The sequence below is a fragment of the Aulonocara stuartgranti genome (assembly GCF_965226115.1).
Source record: "Aulonocara stuartgranti genome assembly, chromosome: 6".
NCBI lineage: Eukaryota > Metazoa > Chordata > Actinopteri > Cichliformes > Cichlidae > Aulonocara > Aulonocara stuartgranti.
In genome coordinates this window covers 43,458,982-43,472,500 of record NC_138944.1, presented here as the reverse complement: position 1 = coordinate 43,472,500, position 13,519 = coordinate 43,458,982, and the positions used below count along the sequence as shown (strand labels likewise).

Genomic DNA, 13,519 nt, shown 5'->3' with positions numbered 1-13,519 from the left:
GGCTAGGTTAAAGATTTACAAATGTCCACAAATTTAGACTTTAAAGTGCAAAATATTGTATTTAAGCAAATGATAGGAATCATGTAATTAAATCACCTGATTGTATTCGAACTTAACTGCTCTACTTTATCCTAATGCTGATTTCTGAAACTGTTCTTGAGCTGAATGAAACAGAAGAGGAAGCATGCCCTGATGAAATCCTTTCCTGCCATGCCCGAAAGTCCAAATGGGGAAGCAGTGACTCATTACCAACTTCTCAGTTCCTTTCATACTTTAATTCAACATGACAAAAAATAAGTAGAGAATAAGCCAGAAATTAAACTAATGTTGGGTCGTTGTTAATGCTGCTCACTGAGTCCAGTCTTCTTCTGGTGTGACAATCTGCTCAGCAGGAAAGTAGAAGAAGAACCCGACCCTCCCTAAACAGCTCATGTAACCACATGCATCGTCTATTCACAGACACACACACACACACACATACACACAGACACACACTTGTACATTCAGCAGTTTCTCACAGTAGATCTCGACACTTCCTTCTCTTCAGCTCAACAAACAGCTCATGTAACCACATGCATGGTCTATTCACACACACACACACACAGACAGACACACACACACACACACACACACACACACACACACACAGACACAGACACACACACAGACGCGTGCGCACACACAGACACACACACACACACACACACACAGACACACAGACACAGACACACACACACAGACACACACACACAGACACACACTCACACACACACACACACACACACACAGACACACACACACAGACACACACACACACACACTCACACACACACAGACACACACACACACACACTCACACACACACACACACACACACACACAGACACAGACACACACACACTCACACACACACAGACACACACACACACACAGACACACACACAGACACACAGACACACACACACACAGACACACACTCACACACACACAGACACACACACACACACAGACACACACACACAGACACACACACACAGACACACACACACACACACTTGTACATTCAGCAGTTTCTCACAGTATATCTCGACACTTCCTTCTCTTCAGCTCAACAAACAGCTCATGTAACCACATGCATGGTCTATTCACACACACACACACACAGACAGACACACACACACACACACACAGACACACAGACACAGACACACAGACACAGACACACACACACTCACACACACACAGACACACACACACACACAGACACACACACAGACACACAGACACACACACACACAGACACACACTCACACACACACAGACACACACACACACACAGACACACACACACAGACACACACACACAGACACACACACACACACACACACTTGTACATTCAGCAGTTTCTCACAGTATATCTCGACACTTCCTTCTCTTCAGCTCAACAAACAGCTCATGTAACCACATGCATGGTCTATTCACACACACACACACACAGACAGACACACACACACACACACACAGACACACAGACACAGACACACAGACACAGACACACACACAGACACACACACACAGACACACACTCACACACACACACACACAGACACACACACACAGACACACACACACAGACACACACACACACACACACAGACACACACACACACACACTCACACACACACACACACAGACACACACACACACACACACACACACACACACACAGACACACACACACACACACACACACACACACACACACACACAGACACACACACACACACTTGTACATTCAGCAGTTTCTCACAGTAGATCTCGACACTTCCTTCTCTTCAGCTCAACAAACAGCTCATATCTTTGTACTTCATACTCATTCGTTACAGAGCAGTGTTTGACACCAACACCACAGACTGTGACAGTGTGGAATCCCCACAGAAGAAGAAGATTCTTGGAAAGGGTCCAAATCAGGATTCAGTCAATGGCAGCAAATACGACGAGATGGCAGCTCCATCAGTGCTGTCATAGATTTGATGTTACACACACGTTTCATCAAATCAGTTCTTGTTTCCAATGACCAACCGGGGGCGCACTCCTCTGGCTGGTATAAAGATCTGGTTGTATAGAAGTGTATGGTAAAATGTTTGTAAATGAAAAAGTTTACATTTATTTATATAGCGAGTTTAAGGATTTAAAAAATAAAAGTAAAAATAAAACAGTCACAAAGTGGTTTACAGAGGAAAAGCAGCTTGTGTAAAGTTAACCATGACACACATGTGCCCAGGCACTGAGACAGTGTTTAAACCTGTTTAAGATGTGAGGAGTGGGTGGCTTGTAGGTCACACTAATAAGTGAGAATGTAGTAATGCCTTATAGCTCCACAAAACAAACAGCCCAGGAAAATGACTTGAAATGGCTTCATGCAGCTTTTTACCCGAAACAACAGTTTTCCCTGTCTGTACTGTGCTGTGGTTATATACTCTGGAGCACCTCTATGGCTCCAGTTTACAACTGTGAAATGTGGATCAGCCGTTCACTCCTGTACAGGAAGTGTGGACCGACTGTCCATTTGAAGGGTTTGAGTTTCTGATTCCAAAGGGTGTTCCCCAACAGCAAGTGCAGAAACTGGGGAGTAGATCCATCTAGATCACAGGTGTCTAACTCCAGGCCTCGAGGGCCGGTGTCCTGCAGGTTTTAGATGTGTCCTTGGTAATTTGGTCATTTAAATGTTCCTCCTCAAAATGTCTCGAAGTTCTCCAGAGGCCTGGTAATGAACTAATCATGTGATTCAGGTGTGCTGACCCAGGGTGAGATCTAAAACCAGCAGGACACCGGCCCTCGAGGCCTGGAGTTTGACACCCCTGATCTAGATGATGAAAATCTAGTCAAGTGCAAGTAGCCCTCCTGATTATAGAGCCTAAAAAGGCTAGGTTAAAGATTTACAAATGTCCACAAATTTAGACTTTAAAGTGCAAAATATTGTATTTAAGCAAATGATAGGAATCATGTAATTAAATCACCTGATTGTATTCGAACTTAACTGCTCTACTTTATCCTAATGCTGATTTCTGAAACTGTTCTTGAGCTGAATGAAACAGAAGAGGAAGCATGCCCTGATGAAATCCTTTCCTGCCATGCCCGAAAGTCCAAATGGGGAAGCAGTGACTCATTACCAACTTCTCAGTTCCTTTCATACTTTAATTCAACATGACAAAAAATAAGTAGAGAATAAGCCAGAAATTAAACTAATGTTGGGTCGTTGTTAATGCTGCTCACTGAGTCCAGTCTTCTTCTGGTGTGACAATCTGCTCAGCAGGAAAGTAGAAGAAGAACCCGACCCTCCCTAAACAGCTCATGTAACCACATGCATCGTCTATTCACAGACACACACACACACACACATACACACAGACACACACTTGTACATTCAGCAGTTTCTCACAGTAGATCTCGACACTTCCTTCTCTTCAGCTCAACAAACAGCTCATGTAACCACATGCATGGTCTATTCACACACACACACACACAGACAGACACACACACACACACACACACACACACACACACACACAGACACAGACACACACACAGACGCGTGCGCACACACAGACACACACACACACACACACACACAGACACACAGACACAGACACACACACACAGACACACACACACAGACACACACTCACACACACACACACACACACACACAGACACACACACACAGACACACACACACACACACTCACACACACACAGACACACACACACACACACTCACACACACACACACACACACACACACAGACACAGACACACACACACTCACACACACACAGACACACACACACACACAGACACACACACAGACACACAGACACACACACACACAGACACACACTCACACACACACAGACACACACACACACACAGACACACACACACAGACACACACACACAGACACACACACACACACACTTGTACATTCAGCAGTTTCTCACAGTATATCTCGACACTTCCTTCTCTTCAGCTCAACAAACAGCTCATGTAACCACATGCATGGTCTATTCACACACACACACACACAGACAGACACACACACACACACACACAGACACACAGACACAGACACACAGACACAGACACACACACACTCACACACACACAGACACACACACACACACAGACACACACACAGACACACAGACACACACACACACAGACACACACTCACACACACACAGACACACACACACACACAGACACACACACACAGACACACACACACAGACACACACACACACACACACACTTGTACATTCAGCAGTTTCTCACAGTATATCTCGACACTTCCTTCTCTTCAGCTCAACAAACAGCTCATGTAACCACATGCATGGTCTATTCACACACACACACACACAGACAGACACACACACACACACACACAGACACACAGACACAGACACACAGACACAGACACACACACAGACACACACACACAGACACACACTCACACACACACACACACAGACACACACACACAGACACACACACACAGACACACACACACACACACACAGACACACACACACACACACTCACACACACACACACACAGACACACACACACACACACACACACACACACACACAGACACACACACACACACACACACACACACACACACACACACAGACACACACACACACACTTGTACATTCAGCAGTTTCTCACAGTAGATCTCGACACTTCCTTCTCTTCAGCTCAACAAACAGCTCATATCTTTGTACTTCATACTCATTCGTTACAGAGCAGTGTTTGACACCAACACCACAGACTGTGACAGTGTGGAATCCCCACAGAAGAAGAAGATTCTTGGAAAGGGTCCAAATCAGGATTCAGTCAATGGCAGCAAATACGACGAGATGGCAGCTCCATCAGTGCTGTCATAGATTTGATGTTACACACACGTTTCATCAAATCAGTTCTTGTTTCCAATGACCAACCGGGGGCGCACTCCTCTGGCTGGTATAAAGATCTGGTTGTATAGAAGTGTATGGTAAAATGTTTGTAAATGAAAAAGTTTACATTTATTTATATAGCGAGTTTAAGGATTTAAAAAATAAAAGTAAAAATAAAACAGTCACAAAGTGGTTTACAGAGGAAAAGCAGCTTGTGTAAAGTTAACCATGACACACATGTGCCCAGGCACTGAGACAGTGTTTAAACCTGTTTAAGATGTGAGGAGTGGGTGGCTTGCTGCTCCACAGTTTTGGAGCTTTAGTAGATTAAAGTATATGATATCTAAAGATGGACACTCACATCCAATCTGGTCTGAAGGATGAACATCGTGAGGTTCCACAGTCAAAGTCTACAAAACTCACATAGACCAAGAACACCAAGAACACTAAACTTTAAGCAGTATGCTTGACAGAGCTTTGTATGTGTTCTGTCTGTAGCTGCCCATATTCACTATGTTTTCCACTTGTCTGTACCCTATCTCCATCGTCTGAACTGTAATGCACACTGTCAGTCACTGGACACCACATATACATGAATAACAGAGAACAAAGAACCATCCAATACACTTTTTATCACATTAAATGCTTACATTAGAACACCCTTTCACACACTCTTTATCCCACAACATTCAGAACTTGTTCCAAATGTCACCAAATCATCATGTTCAGCACGACGGCAGTAAGGACTAATGTGAAATATCAGAGCATCACAGTCGCAGGTGTCAGAGTGTGGAACGACTGTGTAGATGAAGTGAAAAGAACATCAATACACATCTGTTTAAAAACATTGCATCCATATGGGAAATGCTGTTCTCAGTGATCGAGGTGTCTCACTGTATTTTAAGATCGAGGTCCAACATCTCTAAAGTTAGAAATATCCTGTCTTAGAGTGACGCTGAAAAACTAGTTCATGCATTTATTACTTCCAGGCTGGACGACTGTAATTCATTATTATCAGGAAGTCCTAAAAACTCCCTGAAAAGCCTTCAGCTGATCCAAAATGCTGCAGCAAGAGTCCTGACAGGGACTAGAAAGAGAGAGCAGATTTCTCCTGTTTTGGCTTCCTGTTAAATCCAGAATTCAAAATCCTGCTCCTCACATACAAGGTCTTAAATAATCAGGCCCCATCTTATCTTAATGACCTTGTAGTACCATATCACCCTATTAGAGCACTTCGCTCTTCAATATTAATACTATACAAAGAATAAAACTACTTCTACTAAATGTAAAACTGGAATCCCATTTTCTCAAAGTTCTGCTTCTTTGGGATGCAGAACTGTACTGGGATCCCCACGTTGGTAAGAATACATCACATGAACAAAGGAGTGAATGTTGGCAGCGTAGTGAAGCAGAAAACGTTGTTGTAAGACTATTTTATTAACCTGCCTATCAATCTGTTTTCCCTCTTCATGCCTTTTCCTCTTTTTCCTTCCCTCTTCTCCTTCTTCTCACCACCATCTGTTTCTTGTCCTGCAGCATTCCTGTTCTTCCCAAGAGGATTCTGACATGTGGTTTTAATGAACTAACACGCAGTTACTTTTATCTTTCCCTATCTCATTGTGTTCTCTGTTCCCCAATGCATGAGAGCCTTTCCAAACAAACAGCACATACACACACATACGTATGTGGGTCTGTGCATAGCCTTTTTCTTTTTTAATCTGCTTTATCGTCCGGTTGGGTATGTTTTTATTTTTTTAGCCGCACTTGGTTTATGTTTTTAGTGGGATTAAGAATAAATCTGACTTTGAGTTCTGACCAGAACAGAGCTGATTTTTTTGTTTGTTTGTTTTTCTGGCAGAAAAGAGAAATCGGGAAGAATAAATCCCAGAACAGCAAAAGTACTCTAACAACTGAACGTTTGGCAACATCATAGCGTGTTCCTATTGTTCTCCATTTGGCCTCCAGATTGTGCCCCATGTCTTGTAGACAGACCCCACTTTGTGATTAGTAGACTTTACAAATTTGGCAATTAGTGACTCATCATAGTTCTGATCTTCATATAAGCATAAGACAGCATGCAGATGTCTCTGTGTAGCATACTGAGTACCAGGTAAGTGTGCAGGTTAAAGACTTTGTCTGCAAATGAAGTGGTCTCCTGTTTACTCCTGTGTATCCGAGGATTTCCTTTTCACAGTGGGAGAGTTTCTTTTTAATGTTTTGTAAAGATTTCAGGTGCATGTGTTTGTAACAGTTCATCATATTTATGTTAACCTGAATCATACTGTTACACTGGTTTTATTGTTTCATATTTGAGAAGCGCTTTACGCTACATCCAGTCATCCACCAATTCTTACACTGGTGTGATGTTTAGGTTAGTCTACCAGTAGCACTTAGTGAAGCTCTTAGTCTCATTGTTATTTCTGAACTGTTTGAGAACTGATTCTCACCTGCCTGTGTCCACATTTGTGTGGATATACTGTCCATACTGCAGTTTGATATACTGTTTCCTGTCTTGCAGTGACATGGCTTCTGAGGGAGCAAGGTTACGTCGCCTCTTTGCCTGGTTTGACCCTGAGAGTGTTGCGGTGAGATTTAGACACAACTAAGCTGCTTGGCTGAAGCTCACTTGTAACTTCATATATATTATTCAGTGGTTGTCTTTTGCGCAGGTGCTCACCATCCTGTTGGGGCTGTTCCAGGTGCTGTTCTCTGCCCCGTTTGCTTACATTGACCAAAGTCTTCCAAAACTCTTCATACTGCCACTAGTCTTAGGAATTGTGGTATGTACTTCATGATTCCTCCACCAATTTGCAGCCATAACGTAACATTCACACACATTCACACTCTGATGGACGCTTCAGAGAACAACTTTGGGTTAGCATCTTGCCCAGGATCTTGACACTCAGACTGGAGGAGCCAAGCATTGAACCACCAACCTTCCAATGTGTAGATGTCCTGCTCTAGGGCGTACGTTCAGAACCTGAGAGCAAGGCTACACCCATATGGGAGATTGTCCCGGGAAAATTTGCTTCAGGCCCAGGAACGTCAGCAGAGCTTGCACAACAGAGGGGCTAGGCTCAGACAGTTTTTGATTGTATTGCTTCTTTCTTCTAGCTCAAGGATCCTTGCTAAGTGGCAAGGACCCTTTGTGGTCACATGGCGATTGGGTGATCTTGACTAATAAGTAGTGCGATCGGACAGGGACATGCAGATATACCACTAAGTCGAAGCGTATAGAGAGGCTGGACAACCCTTCTCACTCCCAAAGCGTAACATTTTACGCTAGGTGACAAATCGTCACCATATTACGTTTTCGGCTACCCACCACGTTCCTAAATGACGACCTCGGAAAAAAGAGGACATATGAGAACCGTCTGGACTGAATCTACACATGTTCGCTCTTTTTCTTCAAATCGCTTAGAAACACGCTATTTAACATCATTAAAGTCCTGGATAAGATCAGGAATAAGGTTATGGTCAGGGCTAGGGATAAGGTTAGGTTTAGGGCTGGAATACAGGGCTGGAACGTCTATTACTGCGGGAGCATCATTGCACTGGATTCCAGCCTTAACCCGCCGCGTACCATAAGAACGCCGAAGGTCTCCTTTCGCGTTCCTCAGGAACGCCGCGGGACGTGACAAAACGTCGACATGTTACGCCTTGGGTGTGAGAATGCTCTGGGCTGGAACAGCTTCTCAGATGAGACTGGTGAAGGAAAGATGAGTCGTCAGAGGTGCCAGATTCGACCATTCCTGTCTTGCTCCATTGTGATGACCATCTCACACAGGCCCACATAGCAGATGTTGCTGTACTGCAACAGCACTTTGCAGATGTGTTCTCCCCCTGCCTGGTTGTACTACACTCATAGAGCACTGTTGAAATGTGCTCTGGCGTGGTGGTGCAGTCACGCACCTATTGGTTACCTGAACATGTAAGACAAATTTATCAGAAGGAGGTGGCGTCTATGCTGGAGGTGGGAGTGATAGAGCCCTGCAGTTCCTGGTGTTGCTCCATAGTACTTGTGGTGAGGAGAAATGGGTCTTTATGGCTCTGTGTGGGATACCACAAGCTGTCAGGTTGATGTTTATTCCAAGCCCCAGTTTGACAAGCTACTGGTCCAGTTAGGCACTGCTTGTTTTTTCACAACGCTGGATTTGACCATGGGCTACTGTGTCCGGGAGTCCCTGAGGCAGGAGGGCTCATAGCCAACCCAAAAAGAAGTGAGCACATTGATGGAGGGCGGCACACTATCTGGGGCATCACCTGGGAGGCAGGCAGGTGCGCCTGCAGACAGACAAAACTACAGCCATCGTCCCAGAACCAAAAAAGAGGTGAAGCAGTTTTTGGGTCTGACTGGCAACTGCTGCTAGTTCATGCTTAGTTTCGTGGTGCAGACCAGCAACCTATCTGATCTCAATCACAAAGATGCCACACACCCAGGTCAGTGGATGTGTAGCCGCTAAGGCTGGTAGGCCTGCTGTTGACTACACCCGTCGCCTCCCCCTCTAACTCTTCTTGCTGTTGGGACTGCAATATAAATATCAGGATAAAACAAGTATGATCAAAACAACATAAACCATAAAATAAACACAAATTTCCACTTTGTGACAGATCCCACACGGCATTTGACCAGTTCCCTGTGGGGAACCCCTACTCCACACCCTTACTTTTCCTTCCCTTTTAATAATAATAATAATAATGGCATTTATATAGCACTTTTCAGGGCCCTCAAAGCGCTTTACAATACCACTATTCATTCACTCTCACATTCACACACTGGTGGAGGCAGCTACAGGTGTAGCCACAGCTGCCCTGGGGCAGACTGACAGAAGCGAGGCTGCCATATCGCGCCATCGGCCCCTCTGGCCAGTTTTAATCTGTAGATGGATGCCTCGAACAGAAGCCTGGGGGCCGTTTTGGGTCGACAGCCCTGTTGTCTACATTAGCCCAAAACTGTCTGTGAGAGAGGCCAGAGAAGGAGGACTGAGTTCACCTCGACTGAAAAGACACCGCAGTATAAAATCATAATTATTACTGTGGTTGTTGTCATTGTGGCTAATAGGAATAAATGGACTCTCACTTTTGTTGTGGAAGTTTTCCATTCAAATAAAGGCTGCAGACGAGCGGTGAGCGGTAGCTAACGTTCTTTAATCAAAACACAAAGAACAGACAACCAAGCTTGATGAAGTCCCTGCATGACCGCGGGACAGACGGTCAGCAGAGTCTGAGCCCAGCATGGCTCTCAGTTAAATACCTTCTCCAGGAACAAAAGGCAGTACACAGCTGTTTCACACTCCCTTGCTGCCTCCCAGAGTCCTCGAAGACACAAAAGATTCTTCCTGTGGAGTTGTCTGCTTCCCCCAACTTCCTTACTACACCCCCACCATCTGTCTTACTGTATGAGTGTGAGACATGTTAAAATCCAGTGGCACCAAGGTATCATACAATAAAATGATGTGATTAATACATAAGTAAAAGAAATTCCCATACAGCCTCCACACACTGTGTGCATCGGGTCCTTGCCATAATGTAACTGACTTCATTATGGCAAGAATCAGATTGTTGCACTTTTGGGGGAGCATCAGAATCAGAATCAGAATCAAAAAGGGTTTTATTGCCAAATGTTGAGCGGGTTTACAACATTAGGAAATTGCTGCGGTGCTTCAGTGCAAACATACTGTTATAAATACTGTTATGAATTAAGCTTAAATAGACATGAAAATAAAAATGAGAATAAGAATTAAAAGAGATGAGACTGAACATCTTTTAATCTCAAATGATTGATTTAGTCCCTCACATTAGACCAGTTCTGCTACTAACTGGAAAGTAGGTGCTTTGATTTCTCGTGGCTCCAGCCTGCAGACTAAATTGTCTTTTGGCCTGCAGCCTGATGGGAATAAACAGAGTGTACAAAGTGTCCTTTGGAGTGGGTGTATGTTGTATATGAAGCACTTGGGTAGAAAAAAGTACTTGAATGAGGCATGTTGTATAAAGTGCTTTAAGTGATCAAGTGCAGTAGAAAAGAGCTAAAAAGTTGCCCATTGCCTGCATATACACACAGTACGCATGTTGTTTTTGTTCAGGGAAGGCCTTGTGTGAATCCTGTCCTACATGTTGGAGTACATGTAGGACATGGTGCATCATAAGAGTTCATACAGTAAAGGAGGCCACAAACTGTAGAACAACTGGAATCTCTCATCGTTCAAAATGGAAAAGCTTTTGATTTTAAAATATTTTTGTAAGTTGAATTAAACCATGTGCTGTGTGTACCCCCCGCCCCAACAAATGAAAGAATTCCTTAGTTCGAGGATTTTGTTCTACTCTTTCATATTTGACTTGTACACTGTTTGATTTGTGCGCTCCTGCTTGCTATCATTTATCATTGAAGCAACATTAACCTTCCAGTTATATTTCTTGTGTGTCTTGCAGGTTATGGCAGGGGGGTCCTTGACAATGGCCAATGAAAAGAACCCTAGCAGACTACTAGTGAGTTGGCATGAAATGCTAATGTGAAGGTCAGATTGAAAAAAAAGGGAACAAAAAAACCAAACTCAAAAACTAAAATATCACATTAGACGGGTTTTCTAACAGCAAATACACTGCTGTGTGTGTGTGTGTGTGTGTGTGTGTGTGTGTGTGTGTGTGTGTGTGTGTGTGTGTGTGTGTGTGAGAGAATCCTTGGCATAACTGGGATTGAGCACTCTTGTTTTTGCGACGTAGCCTGAAAGACCTCAAAAAGTAACGGCAAGCATCGAACTAAAGAAGCAGCTGAGACAATAGTCATCGATGTCTGTCGGTCTAGACCAGGGGTGAGCAATTCCAGGCCTCGGGGGCCACAGTCCTGAGGTTTTAGATCTCACCCTTGGTCAACACACCTGAATCACATGATTAGTTCATTACCAGGCCTCTGGAGAACTTGAAGACATGTTGAAGAAGTCATTTTGCCATTTAAATCAGCTGTTTTGGATCAAGGACACAACCTGCAGGACACCGGCCCTCGAGGCCTGGAGTTCCCCACACCTTGTCTAAAAGTGTTACAAAGACATTTGTAATGCTTTGGGACTCCAGTAAACAACAGTGAGAGCAAAATTGCTCCAAGAAGCCAGAACATCATCTACAGACCTGCAGGCCTCACCTGCCTCAGTTATAAGACTGGGCAAAAATGCATGGGCATAGGCTTAGGAGGAACCCAATGCTGACCAAGAAGAACACAAAGGCACTCAGGTTTCCCAAAAACATCCTGATGATGCCCATTCGATGAGGAAAAAGCTAAAGTGTTTTAGTCCTGTTGCATGTGGTGTAAAATCATTACATTTCAAAAACACAGTTTTTAAAGTAATGATACTCAGGTTTGTGTAATCTTAAAATTAGTTTGTTCTGAAACATGTAGAGTAAGTATAAGAAACATGCCAAAAGACTAAGACTGCTATCATGTCTCACAGTGTCCCAATACCTGATTACATTCCTGATAAAATGAGCATTTTTTGTATTACATAATCTCGCATGATTAATAAAATCACTGTCTCCTCTGCAGCTTCAAGGTTGTGTCTGCAGCAATGTGGTTGGTCTGTTGGGGACGTTGCTTGCTTTCGGCCTGTATTACTACACCCTCCACACATCACCCAGAGAAGTCACATGCTCGGATGACTACTACTCGAGGGGTTGCCTCCCACAACTACTGGCAGTCAGTGTCATCAGTTATGTTTTGGTTTTTCCCCTTTCACTTATTTTGACACATTGATCTCTTTTCATTTTCCCCCTTTCTAATCCTAAAAGTCCTGTGGATTGTAGTACAGCCTGTCTCTCTTGTGCTCTGCAGGACTACTCCTGGAGTGTGACGCTGCTGCTGCTGCTCTTTGACACCGGTGCTGTGGTCATGCACTGTCTCCTCTCTATCGCCGCCTTCAAAACACTGAAGACAAACTGAGACACACAAACCAAAACCACTGTAGTAGTCATTCTACTTTGGTGTCCTGAGCTTGATTCCTGGTGTAAGAAAACTTAATGGAATCTGACTTTTCCTTTACTGACAAGTCAGAATATCTACTGATCCCACCCTCTGTACAAACAACTACTTTCACTATATCTTATGTTTTGTAACCACTGTATAACAAAGACCCTCATTAATAAATGTGATTACTGGTTGTCACTGTATTATGTGGTCTTCATAGGTTGACCTCTTTGTGAATGGTAGCTTGGTTGTACTAAAGTTACCATCTAATTTTCTGTTGAGCTCCTGGTGATGGGGAGGCCTAGCATTGCACACACTGTTCCCTTTTCCCAGCTTCCAGTCTGCTTTCAGTAGACAGATGGCCTCACTGTTAGTCTTCAAACTTTTGTTGATAAAACCTTTAGTCAGGGCTGAATCATGTGACCCTAACCCATACATCAGTTATGCTGTTACATATTTTCATTTTCAATATCTTTCCTGACTTATATTAAATAGTTATCACATTTTTTTCTAAACCCCGCGTCTCTGTGGCTTTTAAACCCCAAAACACGCTGCGCCAAAAACTGGTCCACCCCAAGGATCGGGTCCCCCGACCAAACAGAG

The 13,519-nt window shown here is 43.8% G+C and overlaps 1 protein-coding gene across 2 annotated transcripts in view; it reads left to right on the top strand.

Moving 5' to 3' along the window:
* The window catches only part of LOC309708675 (uncharacterized protein), a 17,443-nt gene extending 4,324 nt beyond the window's left edge, over positions 1–13,119 (top strand). The window contains exons 2-6 of one of the 2 annotated variants that reach the window (XM_082536920.1): positions 7,484–7,550; positions 7,635–7,745; positions 11,395–11,451; positions 12,500–12,649; positions 12,785–13,119. In XM_082536920.1, coding sequence (XP_082393046.1) covers positions 7,484–7,550; positions 7,635–7,745; positions 11,395–11,451; positions 12,500–12,649; positions 12,785–12,892 — 493 coding nt within the window. In that variant the 3' untranslated portion in view covers positions 12,893–13,119. The remainder of the gene's footprint in view (positions 1–7,483; positions 7,551–7,634; positions 7,746–11,394; positions 11,452–12,499; positions 12,650–12,784) is intronic. The other variant, XM_082536921.1, reaches the window with a different exon arrangement.
* The last annotated feature ends 400 nt before the right edge of the window (positions 13,120–13,519 follow it).